Below are 16,081 nucleotides of genomic sequence, written 5' to 3' on the forward strand. Positions count from 1 at the left end.
AATCGTATCTTTAATGTGCTCAATACAATATTTCTCCTGGTCAAATTAACCTGCACAAAGTACTACTTGCTCTTATTGCATTTTTAACACATGTAATCAGTTTACTCACTACTTCTGTTGTGACCACTATTTCAACGGATCAATTGTTTTTTTTTCTCAAAGTATCTACATGCCTGCTCTTATCTTATCATCGTTTGCTCCCCTCTGTTACAAACAAAAGAGAACAAAGTGCATAAACGTTTGGCTGCTCTGTTCAACAGATCTGCAATATTCAACAGTAATAGATTTCCACTTGCCAGTACGCCTAGCTCGTGTAAGTGGCTGAAAGTTCAAATTATTAATCTATCACACTGCAAGAGGATCAGGATGCACTTGTGCAATCAAAATGTGCAAGTTCAGTTTAGGGATTTACAAATTCAGTTACCTTTACTGGAAATTTAAGTTGATTAAACAACTCAGAAACCAAAAGGTTGTGGAGCAGTGTCTTCCTCATCTTCATAATCCTCACAATAGCAGCATCAATCTGGTACTGTCGATCTTGAAATACTCTTTCTGTTGTGCTCACTTGTTCCTCCACCTGGAAAACAAGGACAGAAGAGTGGAGTCAAAACACTTACTGATGACATTTTAAATACCTTTTTATAAGTCTGAAAAGAGTTGGTCAATAAGCCATCATGATTGTGGTTGAGGGTACATATTTGCCAGTCAAAGTATACATAATTGGGCCTTTTTTTGCAGCACACAAAAAATAAAGTGATCACAACACAGCAACAATCCCACACAAATTCAGAAAAACAGAGTACATTTTAATAAATAAAATGAAAACTAAAGCAACCCAATTGAAACAACCAGAGATGTGCAGTTTTAAAGTTTTAGGTAGGTATAGAGCCTAGAAGTGCAAAGAACCACTTGCAGTTATCCGGTCATGCTAGACTGGGGAAAAGTCGCAGGTTCAGGCAGACCATGGTGGGGGATGAGGCCAGATACAGGGATACAGGTTAGTGCAGCTGAAAGAGTTACCTTCTCAAAGTATGGCACAAAAAGTCCATAACTTCATAATTTCGTTTCCTTGTAGAGGAGTGCATTCGAAGGTCAGTCCAGGATCCAGGGCGAGAGCAGGCACTCTTGTGGATCAGTGAGTCACTCCTGCAGAGGCCAGCAGGGCTCAGGCAGTCCCAATTGCTGTGGTTCAGCTGGACAGTTGCAGGGCTCTGGAGCTTTTTGAAGTCACTCAGGTAGCCTGGGATGAAGGGAGCATGCTTAGTCTTCCTTAGCAGAGAACAGAGCATGCCTCCAGCAGCAGGGCAGTTCTCTGAGGAACAAAGTAGTCCTCAATCAGCAGGACAGTCCCCTAGTAGCAACAGGGCAGTCCTGTGAAGAACAAGACATGCCTCAAGCAGCAGGGCAATCCTCTGGGAAACAAGGCAGGCCTCAAGCAGCATGACAGTCCTCTGGGAAGAAGGCAGCCTGTAATGTTGGCAGATACAAGAGTGTACTGAAGAGCTGGTATGAGAGTCCAATATTTATATTTGATGCCAGCCTTTGAGGTGGGAGAAACTTCTAGGTTATATATCCCATGTGGTTCTGAAAATGAACATTCTTCCCCCGCCCAGGCTCCAAGTAGCTTAGTGTGACAAAAGGCTGGTGTTGTTCTTTTTAGTTTGTGCTGGAGGTAGACCTTTGAAATGTAAGTGGGACAGGGCACACCACCCATCCTCACAGGATGGCCTATCCTCCCAACAGCCTCTCCCCTCCTGCGTCATGGGACAGAAGGAATATACAAAGACTAACTGCCAACTATTCAGTCATGTGACCTAGGACACAGGCTGCAGGCACAAACTAGTTAGGACAAGAAAATGCCAGCTTTTTAATAGTGACATTTTCAGAATTGTGACTTAAAATCTGACTTTCCATTTAAAGAGGACTTTAAATTAAATTTACGACCAAACATGACATTTCTAGCTATCCCCAATCGAAGGTTATTAAATGTAATAAGCTACCCCAATGTTATCCTATGAGGGACGTATGCCTAGCAGTAGTGAAAATGTATTTGGGAGTTCACTACAAGGACATGTAAAACTTAAAAAACACATCCTATCTTTCAAATACAATGAACCCTGCCCTAGGGGCTGGTTAGGGCCTACCTTTGGGGGTGACATATGTATTAAAAAGGAATGTTTGGACCTGGAAAACGGTTTGTCAGGTCGAATTAGCAGTTTAAAAATTTCACACATGCTGCAGTGGCAAGCCCAACATGTTTTAAATGGCTACTTAAGGGGGTGGCATAATAAGCGCTGCAGGCCCACTGGAAGCATTTAATTTACAGGCCCAGGGGTACATATAGTAATTGTCATTATAAAGCGCTTACTACCCTTGTTGAGGCATTAAAGTGCTTTTCAGAGAGTACCACGCTACTCCAGAACCCAAAGGATTAGTGGTGGATTTGTAAAGGGAAATATGAGTATAGTATTAGGAGGTATGAGTTAATTTGAGTGGAGGACATGTGAGTCTGTTAGTTGGACAGAAGAGAATAATGGAGGGATAGAAGAGGGGGGGAATCCAGAAGTGTTAACTAGGAGATCATAGTAGTAAGATGAGGTTTGGGATGAGTCAATAGTGATACATAAGGGAGAATTCAGTAGGGTTGTTTGGGATATCATAGTAATAAACTGAAGTTTGGGGTAAGCCAGAAGAGGGTAGATGAGATTTTGGAGATCATAGTAGTAGAATGGGTTTGGGATGAGTCAGAGAGTGGAGATAGCGGATAGACTGATAGAGTATAGGGTGACGGTAAGACAGAGTAAAGCTTTTGAGAGAGTATTTTGTTTCTTTTGTACAATAGGACTAGAATAATAAATATATAGATACATGATTACATAGCAAGGGACTATACGTGTAAGGAATATAATATATTGAGATTTAAAGTTTTATGAAATAAACACAGACATTCACATGTTGTATGTGAAGTTAATTTATTTGTATACTTATAACATTATTTTATCTTTCCTCAATATTTCAAAAGTGAAATGCTTGTAGATAAACAGTTAAGATAATATTGACCTGTTGTGATTGATAAAATATAAACAGAAACTCAGAAGCATCTAATCAAACAACTTATATAGAAACTACGTAATGACCTATGAACATGTTAAGCATAGATTAATATACCCATATATATTCATACATACATACATTGTGACCTGTTTACCACAACAGGAGTAAGTTTGCACCACATAGGTACTCCTTGAATGAGTGCCAATTTACTTCTTATTTGAATTTACAAACATTGACAGTAGTAGGCTTGGAAAGCTGATCCAGTCTCATGTTTCTAAGCACACTACTGGCAATCAAACACCCAAAAGGTGGTGGGATGAATGCTTGTGAATCGTCTGACTAGTGACAACTGCTCTTAGCAGCATTCCAACCCATCTATTTCCACTAACTGCCACTTTAAACAGAAGCCCGCCTAATACAATCAGTACTGAGCTTGTTCCTCATGAAGAAAGTTCATCTTGAACCTCGGTCATCTCAAACCTCCACCCCACTTTTAGTTTTGAAATTTGAGATTTAATGACCCCTCCCCTTTAACTTCTAATAAAGGTCTTGGGTAGCTTAGTTGCACTCAATTTATCAGAAATCTATTTAGAGGGATAGAGTTTTATGTGTTACATTTGAGTTTTTCATAACACACTAACTCACTTTCTCACCTCAAAAATCTTCTCCAGACACCATTATGAATGTGGAAAAGTTAAAATAGCTCTCTCTGGTAGGTGGTGTCACTGCTCCATCTTGACCCCACTGCTTCTTTGAATGTGACATCACTGATGTCCACCATCTCAGCAATCTGACATCAGTTCCCATTTCTCTTCCTATGCACTTTTATGTGAGGATGAGACTGACAAAACCTAAAGGCAAACACTAACTTGTCACTTCATTAAACATACCACACTACTCCTCAGAATGTGGAAGAGATAGGTTGGGGCGAAAGCTTCACACAGATGGAGTATCCACCATATAGTATGCTATAGAAGGCAAGTAACATTTCCTTCTGATGGATACTTCTGCCTACAGATTCCCCAAGGCATGAATCAATACCAAAGCAGTACTCCTCAGCAGCTGGGTGTGAAGAGATACTTAAATCCAGAAACCTTGCACCACCAACTCAAAGTGTCTGTTCCTGCTAGCCCAAGGCTGAGATAGAGATGCCTGGCAAAGGAGCAAACCGAATACCATATGAAAGTCTAACCTACATCTTAGGTAGGAACAAAAATGGAAAGGGACAAACAAACCATACCTGATTAAGGTCTGGTAAACTGTGAAGAAGAGAACATGTGAGACAACTTTTTCAAACACATTAACGAGGCTTCATCAGGCAAACAAAGAAAATCCTAGCAAAGCTCTGCCTCTTCAATGATGAAGAGAAGCATGCAATTGGTAACCTAACACAAAAGACAAAAAAACACCTTCCCTTGGGCATATCGAAAAAAAAAACTGCCAAAACTGCCTCAATTTCTGACAACACTTCCTACAAACAGGAGGAAGTGTAATAATGAGAGTAAGCATGTCATCAGAATCAAAGTTCCACCCATGAAGAAAAATCTCCCAAAGGTCCCACATCGACACAGAAGGATCTTTGCAAGTGTGAGAAAGGCAAGGGAGTCGCCTCCTGGATGTCCCAGTATGACTGTCCCACTGACAAGATAATCACACATAGGAAAACTACCCCCGAGATGTGCCACTTGCATGTGTTTGTTTAATTTTTTCTGTAATAAAATAAGCCTTTTCACCAAAAAGGTGGTAGCCATCAAAGGGTGTACCGTTCAGGTTTGCCTGGACATTTCCAGGTATTCTAGTGCAACAACATCAAGCACCCTTACGAACGGTCATAGAGGAACCCATTTCTCTTGAAACCAAATCTACACAGCCTCAAATCCACCTTAAATCACTTCAGCAACATGGACTCTCACATAATCTGTTGCGTTTGGATTTACCACTGGAAATATCTCCCAAAGAGCAAGGTAGTAGCATGTCAACAGTTACGTGGAGCTGCAGGAATCAAGAGCCAGGCACCCTGATTTTGTTTTTTCCCCCACAAATTTGTTTATTGGCATTTTTCAACTTTACTTTGCTTCATGTTTCTACATTTGCTTACGCTTCATACAACATGGCATGTGTTCTTAAATCATTACATAACTGATATTGTATATATTATGCATTGCTGCAACATACCACTTGGTATACATTTGTAGTTATTCAGTTATACATTTCTGTTGTTACGACATCCAAGGTTATCACATCATGTTGTACCTGTTACTTGCAGTGCCTTAACTTTATCAACCCCTTATAGATTTGCAGGAGTGAGGGCCCCATAGGATTTCTGGTGTTTATCAGCATGCTCATACAGTGTATGTTGATTTAAATTTATTTCTAGTATGTGCGTTCAATTGGAGTGGTCTGATTAGATACAAAGAGGAGAAAAGGAAAGGAATCATGAGCTTCGTATATATGCTTATTTGAGATTGAGGTGGAGGGTGCAAAACAACAAGGGAGAAAAAGATTAACATTCAACATTTGCCGGCAATGGACACTTGTGGAATACAATTATGTGATTATTTCCAGTCGGGATGGGATTATATTGTTGCGGAGCAGTTTATTAATAGGAGGGTTGGGTCAGGTGTCAGGTTAGGTAAGCATTGTCATTTTTAATTCCAGTGTCAAGGTGTATCTGGCTAACTTTTCTTGTTCAGTTCCCCCATGCATTGTGTTTTCTTGTCAGGAGGGCGTCCTCCAGTGTTACTCCACTTCCTCTTCTGATGGGTGCATTCCCTCATCTCGCAGCTGCAGTAGCATTACCTTCCAGCTAGCGGACAATGGAAACTGTCTCAGCCCCAAAACCTCCTCCCGCGCCAGCGCTGTGCCATCAGCTCCCGCCCAAACCTCGAAAGAACGTTTCCAGGCCTGTGTCGGCGGGTCAGGTGATTTCCATCTGCGGGTCACTAACCGTTTTGCCACTATAAGTCTCAGGTCTGCAAAGCGTACTACTGATCTATGTTTGCTTCTGGAAAATAAACCTAATATGCATGCCTCCCATGTAAAGGGTATTTGTAGCGCTATACAGTCGGATATGCTTTCCTTTACTGCTCTCCAGTAGGAGCTCAAGGTAGGACCGGACCAGAGCATGTGTAGTAAGTCTGCTCTGCTTACTTGGCATCTGGGGCAGGCTGCATCTGTGCGAGCAAAGTATCTATTCACTCGAGCCGGTGTGAGGTATGCTCTATTTACTATGTAGTATTGGATTAAGCGGAATCGGGAATTGCGGGGTATGTTAAGATGGCCTGAAAGGGCAGTTTTCCATTGTGGTATTGTGTATCGCCTGAGTCTGTTTCCCATGCCGTATGCAGCGCTTCATTGTCAAGAGAGGTTTGGGATCTCAAAGCATCTGCTAGCCAGCTAATTAAATGATGCCCTCGGCCTATCACCTTAAGTATTGAATCAGTAAGTGAGTGGGAGGAGCCACAGAGATGTCGCCCCATTTGGTTCTCATTGCCTCTATCAGGGAGCGGTGCAATAAGAATTGGCCTGGTGGTAGCCCCATTTCTTGAAGCCTGGCGAAGGGGAGTAGTTGGGAGTCTTCGTACAGGTCTCCCAGTGTGTCTATTTCTATCTCATGCCATGTGTGCAGTTCTGATTCTGACGTGATTCTGGAACCTCTCGGTGTGCCTAATATCGCCAAGGCCGGTGCAAAAGGAAGCTGCGTATTTGTAAGGCGAAGTGAGCGACAAAAGCATTTGTGACCCACCTTGAGATAGAGTTGCCGGGGTGTTTGTGCCTGCGTGAGTGGGTGAAATAAATGTTGTATCTGTGGGAGTGTCCAGGGTCTGCTTTCTGATGCCGTGTCTACACGATGAAGATCTGCCAGCCATCTGGCTATCCATTGAAGTTGAGCTGCTAGGTAGTATTGTTCCAAGTTAGGAACTGCTAGTCTGCCCTTATCTGGTGGCAAGTACAGTTTCTTTAAGGCGACCCTACAGCGGCTGTCGTTCAAAATGAATTCCCTCAGTCCCGACTCCAGAGCCTTGAAGAAACCAGGAGGAACGTAGTGCGGAAGATTAGTGAAGAAGTATAGAAGTCGGGGTAGGACCACCATTTTCAGGAGCGCTATCCTGCCCGCCACTGACAACGGTAGTGTTTTCCAGAAGACCATTTGGGATTTAACCGAGGACACTGCTCTTACAAGACTGCCCTCAAATATGTCTTCCTCACGGTGGTATATTAGTATACCCAAGTATCTGAATGTATGGGGTTGCCATGGGACGGGGTTTCCGGAAATAATAAGGCTCGGGTCAGGGAGACCCGGGTCGAATGGGAAGAGGCAGGATTTAGACCAGTTAACTCTCAGGCCAGATGGGAGGGCGAATTGTTGTAGGAGTAACCCAGCCTCAGGAGGGATTCGCGTGATGTCTCGGAAATATAAAAGAAAGTCATCAGCATATAGTGAGATTATGTGAGTATCATCTCCTAATGGGATACCCCAGCCATCTCCCGCTCTGCGCATGGCTATTGCCAGAGGTTCCATAGCGAGTGAGAACAGCAGTGGTGAAAGGGGGCAACCCTGTCTCGTACCTCTGCCCACTCGAATTGGTTCCGATATTTCAGACCCCGGTTTCACTCGGATTAGTGGTCTGGTATATAATAATTTAGTCAGGCGAGTGAAGAATGGTCCCGCACCGAATTGTCGAAGGACTCCAAACAGGTAGGGCCATTTCAATGAGTCAAAGGCCTTTTCCACGTCTAAAACGAGACAGCCCGCTCGTGGCCAGTCCCGTTTCGCATATTGCATAACTCGGAATAACCTTCTAATGTTGTGGGAGGTATCTCTGGCCGGGACGAAGCCATTTTGGTCCGAGTGTACCAGGCCTGGTACAGCCGGTGCAAGGCGCATTTCCAGTAATTTGGCTAATATTTTATAATCAGTATTCAACATTGCTAATGGTCTATATGAACCCATGTCTACTGGGTTACCTCCAGGTTTAGGAAGGGAGACCAGCAGTGCCTCTCTCTGAGTGGCTGAGAGATGGCCTTCTCGCTCAACTGTCTTGTAGAGGTCGAGTAATTTGGGCGCCAGATGCACAGCGAAGGCTTTATAGAAGTCAACTGGGAGTCCGTCTGGGCCTGGTGTTTTGCCAGATGCGAGCTCACGGATACTAGTTCGAATTTCTTCCAGTTCTAGTGGTGCTTCAAGGGCTTCGGCTTGTTCATACTCCATGCGTGGTAGTACTACTCTGGTGAGGAAGTCCAGGCATGGGGTTGTTGTCCGAGGATGCCCTCGAGGCGTAGAGTGCCTCGTAGTGCCTTGCAAATTCAGATTGTATCTCCTGTGGCGTGTATAGTAATTCCCCTGTTTGCGAGAGAATTTCCAATATTGGTTTCCTCTCGCAGTCCTGTCGAATCAGCCAGGCCAGGAGCTTGCCTGCTTTATCAGTGGATGTGTGTGTTCTTGCAGAGTGTGCAGAGTAATTCAAACAACGCAGACGCTCTAGTAATGATAGATGCTCAGTGCGCATTGCTGGCAGTCTCGAGTGATCAGGCTGGTTGTTGCTTGCTTCCCTCTCTGGTTGTATTAGATCCCGCTCTATTTTAGTCAGTTCCCGTTCAACAGAGCGGCGCAGGCTGCATTGAGTGCCCAGGCAGTGTCCACGTACGAAAACCTTAAATGCGTCCCATTCGATCAAACCCGAGGAGGCCGTGCCGTCATTTTGTTCGAAAAATTCTGGGATTACAGCGCTTAACGATGCTCGGAAAGCAGAGTCTTCCAGTAACTCCGGCCTCAACCTCCATGTGGGAATAGCCGCGTGGGGGGAACCCCAGCAAAAACGTGCAATTAGGGGATTGTGATCAGAGTGCGTGCGCCCTAGGTATTCCGAATCTGTCACTATCGTGGCGTGATTTGTGGTGCAGAGTATTCTGACTAGTCGTACGTGCAGGGAGTGTGTTGCAGAGTAAAAGGAGTAAACCCTATCCAACTTATGTCGCTCTCTCCACACATCTACCAGTTGCCATTGTTGGGTCCAGTTCACTAGGCCCTTTGAGGCCGCTACCACTGGCGATTTAGGCAGCGGGGGTAGGAGCGGTCCATTGTCACATCGATTACACTATTGTAATCCCCTCCGAGAAGCCATGGAAGGCCACTCCAACCCGCCAATTGGTGGGAAAGCCCATGAAGGAAAGTGGTTTGGTCTGTGTTTGGGGCGTATATTGATCCTAGTACAACCATATGACCTGCAAGTTTTCCTCTAACTAACACAAATCTGTCCTGTGGGTCTACAATCTGCTCCTCTACCTTAAAGGGGGTGCCAGCTCTAATCCAAATTAGCGCACCTTTAGCGTATGCCGAGTGCCCTGTCGCATATAATTGTCCTCTCCAGCACCGACGTAGTCGGGGGACCTCGAGGCTCGTTGTGTGTCTCCTGTAAGAGAGCTATGTGAACAGAGTGATGTTTGAGGTAGGAGTAAATAGCGTATCGTCGTTTGGGGGTGTGAATACCTCTCACGTTCCAGGTGATTGTTGTGTATGTAGCCATACTGGAAACTTTGGATTGTCTGATATAACTCCCTGCCCTGTTGAGTCGGAACTTGTCATTTTTTTCCCTTTTTCCGATAGGTGTAAAGGATTCAGTAAGTGTCGGCCGGCAAAACCAAAACATAACTAATGCCATTGGAGCAGATAGACAACAGGTCACCGCCCAAAACAACCAACAGAAACGACAATGTGTCAACACACACCTGTACAATATTTGTCTCCACTGGTAGGAGCTTGGGGGTAGGCCAAGGTTAGACCAAAAGGAGGAGAGGAAGGAGTGTCTTGGGCGTGCACCTTATCCGGTCCGGATGTGGCAGTTAAAGGTGGGAAGATAGGGGGCATGTAAGGGGGGGCTCCCCCTCCCCCGGGCGCAGTGTCCAGGGGCCGGAAGCAAGGGACCCGACGCTTATATTATTGGTTGCTGGCTAGTGTGTACGTGCAGGAAGTAGGTCAAATGTCTCACAACTCTTAAATTACGCCAGTAGGAGTGTCATTGGCTTGGTGACTCTTGCTGTGCATAGTTTCTAAGCATTATTCTAAGTTTGCTTTTCTCCCCCCCCCTTCTTTATTTTTTTAAAAGACTTCGTCGGCTGTTGCCGGTGTTATGGAGGGGCCTCCCGTGTGATCTGGCTCCAGTAGCTGTTCCGGCGTGTGTGGACAGTCACTGTTTGGTTGAGAAAGTTCTGTGTCAGATCCCGAAGGCAGGGGTGATGCACTTATTGTTGCTGCTGTGTGAATCGCTTCTCTTCTCTCCTGAATTAGTTGTTCTAAATCTGGTGCGCATTTCGTTAAGTCAGTGCGAATCGAGTTTCTCCTCCGATCCCTCCTGATGCGGCTGCGCTTGGGTCTAGGTGGTGGTCCCGCTCATTCTGAAGCTCCACCAGGTGACAGCCCAGATTTCTCAAGCCATTCCCATGCCGCATCAGGGGTGGAGAAGAAGAGTGTTTTTCCTCCTGTCACAACACGTAGCTTGGCTGGAAATAATAGAGAGTAAGTCAGGTCTAGGGAGCGCAGCTTGCGCTTCAAGGGCAAGTAGGAGGCTCTATCTCTTTGTACCGCTAGGGTATAATCAGGAAATAGCAAGATCTGCACGTTGTCTATTTGGGGGGGAGGGCCGGCTCTCACCGCTCTTAATATAATGTCCCTATCTGCGTAGTGAAGTAGGCGAATGATGAATAGGCTTGGAGTATTGCCCGGCGGTCTTGGCCGGGATGCGATGCGCACGTTCCACAGGGAAGAAAGGAGTCAGTTTGCCCGCCGGTACCAATCCCGCAAATAGCTTTCACAGTAGGTCACAGGGTCGTGGTCTTCAATGCCTTCTGGTAGATTCACTACCCGAATGTTGTTTCTTCTAGAGCGGCCTTCTCGTCTTCGACTCGACGTTCTAGAGCTATGACCCTGGCTTGCATGTCTTCCATTCCTGTCTTCAGTTGGGTGGTCGCGGGTATTAATTTTTTTACTGTGGCCTCAATCTCTTTGGTTCTATCTGTGAGATTGCGATGATTCGCGTGGAGAAGGACAAGGTCGCCCGCTACTTTATCAATTTTGGCTTCCAGTGATGTACGGGCGCGTTCCAGTGAGTATCCAATATGTTCCACTGCTGCCAGCAATGCGTCAAGTTTTTGGCTGTCTTGGTTTGGCGAGTCTTGTATTTTCCCAGTTCCTGCTCCCGAGCGCAGTCGACCCATTCCGGCCATGGTCCCGCTTATTTGGGGAGGGAGGAGTGAGAGTGCTGCTTAGTCTCAGGTCGTTGATGTCCGTTTTGTCGGATATCGTATAAGCTTTGCGCTCTGGTTTAGTTTCATCTAGGCTGATAAGGGGGGGGGGTTAGGTGAGTAGTTTGCCAACGGGACCACACAGACCTGTTCCAAGTCGCATCTCCCGCGTTCACCACCGCTCCGTGATAATATTCTCCCCTAGTGGCCTATCTAGTAAGGAATCGTAGTTTGTGACACTTCCAGCGTGGAGGTTTGCGTGTTCTTGTTCGTTAGTTTGCACTTGATCTCTGTTCACCGGATGCTGGAAGGGCGTAGACGGGCCCGCTTGTCTAGGGAATGATAACCCCCCTGCGACAGCACGAGCAGCCTGGTTAGGTGGTTCGAATGACTCCCACAAGTTCACAGAAGATTTTGCTTATTTATCACTTACAGGGCCTGGGTGGCCGGGGGGAGAATCTTCTTTTGCGCGAGGTGCTGAGAGCATAGGGTGCGCTTGTTCTTTTTCTTACTTGATTGCCAGGTGGGTGTAGCCTCCTCCCTCTATGTCAAGTTCACTGGTCTCCTGGGGTGGTTTCCCAGTGAAATTTAGGCCCATATTCTGGCCCAGGACTGTACCGCTTGTTTTCACCTTTGGTTTGGCTTGCTTCACGGTCTAGTCCATTTATATGGCGATTTTGTGATGGGCCCTACGGATTACGTCCCTACGGATTACCCAAGCTTGCATCTGCCTCTCATACGCAGTTTTGGGGGGTCCTCAGCTCAGGACCAGGACGCCCAGGCCGCTCCTAACGCCCCCTCTTCCCCAGGTGTCCCGCTCCAATTCCCAGCATCAAATCGCAGCCCGTGCGGACAAGTTCATTAACTCAGCTCGTGCTGCCTCTCACCTGGAAGCCACTGTGTCTTGTAGACCGGACACAGCCCACGCGGATACAAAGCCGGTTCAGGTGCCTTTTTATCCTAGGAGGCCACCGGTTCCTCAAGCATTCAAATCTCTCGTTTGCAGTGTGGTCCTCAGAGGCAGAATATCGTTGCCCTGCTGCAGGCCCTCAGGTTTCCGTTCTTTATAACCATGTAGCTCCGCTCCGATCTCGGGCCCTCGTGCGTTGTCCTCGCGGTCCAAGTCGACTCACGGCTTAGGGTCCTGTCATAGCCTTGTAAGGGGCGCTTTGGTTCTACCTTCTTCTTCTGATCCTCGAGGGAGTACCGCTATCCAGTTATTTTAAAGCGCCAGGGAATCCACCACCGGCATGTCCAGTACCCCAGATCCGCAGGGGCCGATCCTACTCCCAGGCTCCGGACGGAGTCCGTGCAGTCAGAGGAGTCCCGTGTCATGCGTCTCCTCTAACTCGTAGCCGCTCCAGTTCACAGTTCAGGGGTCAGGTGTGGCTCGGGGGTTCACAAGGCCACTTCTTTACATATTTAACGAGTCCCTCGCTCCCCCAGTGCCAAGGCCCAGGGCTCCGGCCTCCAGCGCGGCCGCAGCGCCGATTCTCTTCTGCGGAGCGCCGAGGGTCAGTTCACGACGCTTTCGGTTCGTCGAGCCTCACCTGTTCCATTTCGAGCCTCGGGGGAGTGGGATGCCCCCCTGCCCACCTTGATTTGAGTCGGATTATCCGGACGCGGTGCAGAGCTCTAAAAGCTCGCGTCCGCCATGTTTGGCAGCTTGGCCACGCCCCAAGAGCCAGGCACCCTGATGAGAACAATTTCTTTCCTACCCCATGGATCCATTGTGATTCTCTGTTTGGTTGGAAAGCAGAAATTAAATCAGTATTAGGTTTGAAGCAAGAAGGATCCTGAAGTATCAGATCCTCAGGCAAAGGATATGAGGATAACATTTTGGATCATCTGTAGCCAGGCAATGAGGGCAAGCAAACTGGCAGCAGACAATCTGGGCCAGGCTGGCTTAACTCAAGCAGTCATAATCGGGTCTAGGAGGGCTTGATTAAAAGGCAGTAAGTGTCCCAATATGGAGGGACTGGGTATTTTTGTCAATAGGTTCATTTTTTAGCTCTGGCAACTACCAAAGGCAGTTCTATAACTTCAGCCTCCTTGCCTAGGACTGCCTTAAAAAAAGAATGTCTTCTGAAAGGACAAAGTGACAATGTCAACCTCAGAGGATGTATTTAAGCCACTGGTATTGTGGAGACCCAAATAGGGACTTTTATCAGAAACTAAATAAGAGAAGGGTGTGCATCTCACTATTGTCCGTTACACCACGAAATAACTTATCTGAAGCTTGTTCAAGGTCAGTAGAAAATGTAAGGCTCACTTTCCACATGTTCCATCATGGCCAGAACTGCGACGGTCCTAGGTAACTCAGTACACGGACCTGGGAACTGGGGCAATGAATGGCATTGTGTAGGAAGCTGGCTCTGAATATACTATATCAAATTGAGATATAGTGTGCACAGAGTCCAGGGGTTCACCAGAGGCTTGACAGACGCTAAAGTAGATAATACTAATGCTAATGCTCTCTTTTGTGGTACTGTGGTCGAGCAGTTAGGCTTATCAGAGGGTAGTGCAAAGCATTTGTTTTACACACACAAACAAACAGAAGAAGCACACACTCAATGACTTAACTCCAGACCAATGTTTTTTATATAGCAAAAATATATGTTCTTTATTTTTAGAACTACAAGATTCAAGCAGCAGGTAAGTACTTCAATAAATTCGCATTTCACACATTTAATATTAGCACTTTGTTTCAAATCGATAAGTTATAAAGCTTTTTAAATATTTGATTTGCAGGTAAGTACAACACTTTTAGTTCCAGTCATCCGGGGGTTACGAAGTCCACAGGTCAGGGTTCAAGTTAACCCCAAACACCCACCACCAGCAACACGGGGCCGGCCGAGTGCAGAGGTCAAAGTGGAGGCAAAATTAACATGGACTCCTATGGAGACTGGGGGCACTCGGTTTCAGATCTGCAGGCAAGTAAGTACCCGCTTCTTCGGAGGGCAGACCTGTGGGGTTTAGAGGAGCACTGGGGGGGGGGGGGCCAAGAGGGTACAGAACATACACCCTTCAGTGTAGCTGGGGCAGCCAGGTGCAGGGTGCAAACAAGACCTCGGGTCTCCAATGATTCTCTATGGGGGTCCCCGGGGGTCACTCAGAGGCTGCAGGCGAGGTCCAGGAGGTCGTCTTGGGCAAACCACAGGCTGGAAAGGGAGGAAGGGCGTCTGCTGAACGTTGCAGCACCAGAGGTTGGGTTCTCCAAGGCCTCGGGGCTGCGGGTGCAGTGTGTTTTTAGGCGTCAGATATCTTTGTCCAGAGCTTTCGAGGTCAGGGGGTTCTCTGGATTTCCTCAGCAGGCATCTTCGTGGAGGGGTGGAGAGGTCAACCCAGGATGGGCACTTGCTTTGAATCACCGGGGGATCCTCTCTAGCTGATTCGGCCACCTGGACGTGGGCCATGGGCGTCAGGTGCAGAGTGATCAGGACTCACGCATTCAGAGTGAGGCTGGAGTCCTTGGTTGTTGTTTCTTCTTGGACCGGGCCGCTGTCCATGGGAGTTCTAGGTCCTTTTGGGTTTAGGGCAGTCCTCTGGAGCTTGGCAGAGGTTGCTGGTCCCCTGCATCACTGGTCTGGTCCAGGTTCTTTGAAGCAGGAGATATGCAGGTAGAGCTTCACTTCTGGGGTTTCAGCTTTGCAGTCCTTCTTCTTGTCAGGTCGCCAAGAATCTGGTGAGCTGGGTTCAGGGAGGCCCTTAGTTCCTAGATTAAGGGGCGTTTCAGGGATCAGAGGCAGTTGCTAATGGCTACTGTCCCTGAGGGTGGCTACACCCTCCCTGTGCCTACACTCCCTTTGGGGAGGGGAGCACAAACCTAATCCTATTGGTCCCTGTCCTCCAAATCAAGATGGAGGATTCAGAAAGGAGGAGGCCACCTCAGATCTGGACACCTTAGGGGTTGTCACTCCTCCTTGTTTTCCTGCCAGGCTTGCCACCAAAAGTAGGGTTTGTCAGGGGGGACGGGCAACTCGACTAGCTGGGGTGCCCTGGGGCACTGTAACCCGAGGCTGGAGCCTTTGACGCTGACCTCCAGGTGTTACTGTTCCTGCAGGGGGGCTGTGTGAAGCACCTCCACCCAGGACAAGCTTTGTTTCTGACCTCAGAGAGCACAAAGGCTCTCACCCCATGTAGTCAGAAACGTGTTTGAAAGTGGCAGGCTGGCACAGACCAGTCAGTCCTGCACTAGCAGTTTGGCTAACAAACAGGGGGCATCTCTAAGGTGCCCTCTGGGTGTATTTTTCAATAAATCCCACACTGGCATCAGTGGGGGTGTACTGTTCTGAGAAGTTTGATACCAAACTTCCCAGTATTCAGTGAAGCCATTATGGAGCTGTGGAGTTCGTAATGACAAACTCTTAGACCACATACTCAATATGGCTACACTGCACTTGCAATGTCTAAGAATGAACTTAGACACTGTAGGGGCATATTGCTCATGCAGCTATGCCCTCACCTGTGGTATAGTGCATCCTGCCCTAGGGGTGTAAGGCCTGCCAGAGGGGTGTCTTACCTATGCCACAGCAGTGGTTTGAGGGCATGGCACCCTGAGAGGGGTGCCATGTCGACTTTGCCTTTATCTCCCCACTAGCAAATATAATAGGGTGGCATAATACATGCTGCAGCCTCTGGAACCTTCCTTGGCCACAGGGGGGTGGTTGTTGTAACCATGCCAACAGTGGCACTTTCCTACACATTGGTACTGGCACTGATGCCAGGACTACTGGCAAGGCCATCAGCAGCACAGGATTGGCTGCAGGGAGAATCAATAGGGGTC

The 16,081-nt window shown here is 47.2% G+C and overlaps 1 protein-coding gene across 1 annotated transcript in view; it reads right to left on the reverse strand.

Annotated features, from left to right (window-relative positions):
- The window catches only part of CUL4A (cullin 4A), a 635,676-nt gene that overhangs the window by 46,895 nt on the left and 572,700 nt on the right, over positions 1-16,081 (reverse strand). Inside the window, exon 19 of the mRNA XM_069204675.1 lies at positions 425-577. Within this exon, the coding sequence (XP_069060776.1) occupies positions 425-577 (153 nt within the window). The remainder of the gene's footprint in view (positions 1-424; positions 578-16,081) is intronic.

Source organism: Pleurodeles waltl, chromosome 8 (assembly GCF_031143425.1).
Source record: "Pleurodeles waltl isolate 20211129_DDA chromosome 8, aPleWal1.hap1.20221129, whole genome shotgun sequence".
In the NCBI taxonomy this organism is placed as follows: Eukaryota; Metazoa; Chordata; class Amphibia; order Caudata; family Salamandridae; genus Pleurodeles; species Pleurodeles waltl.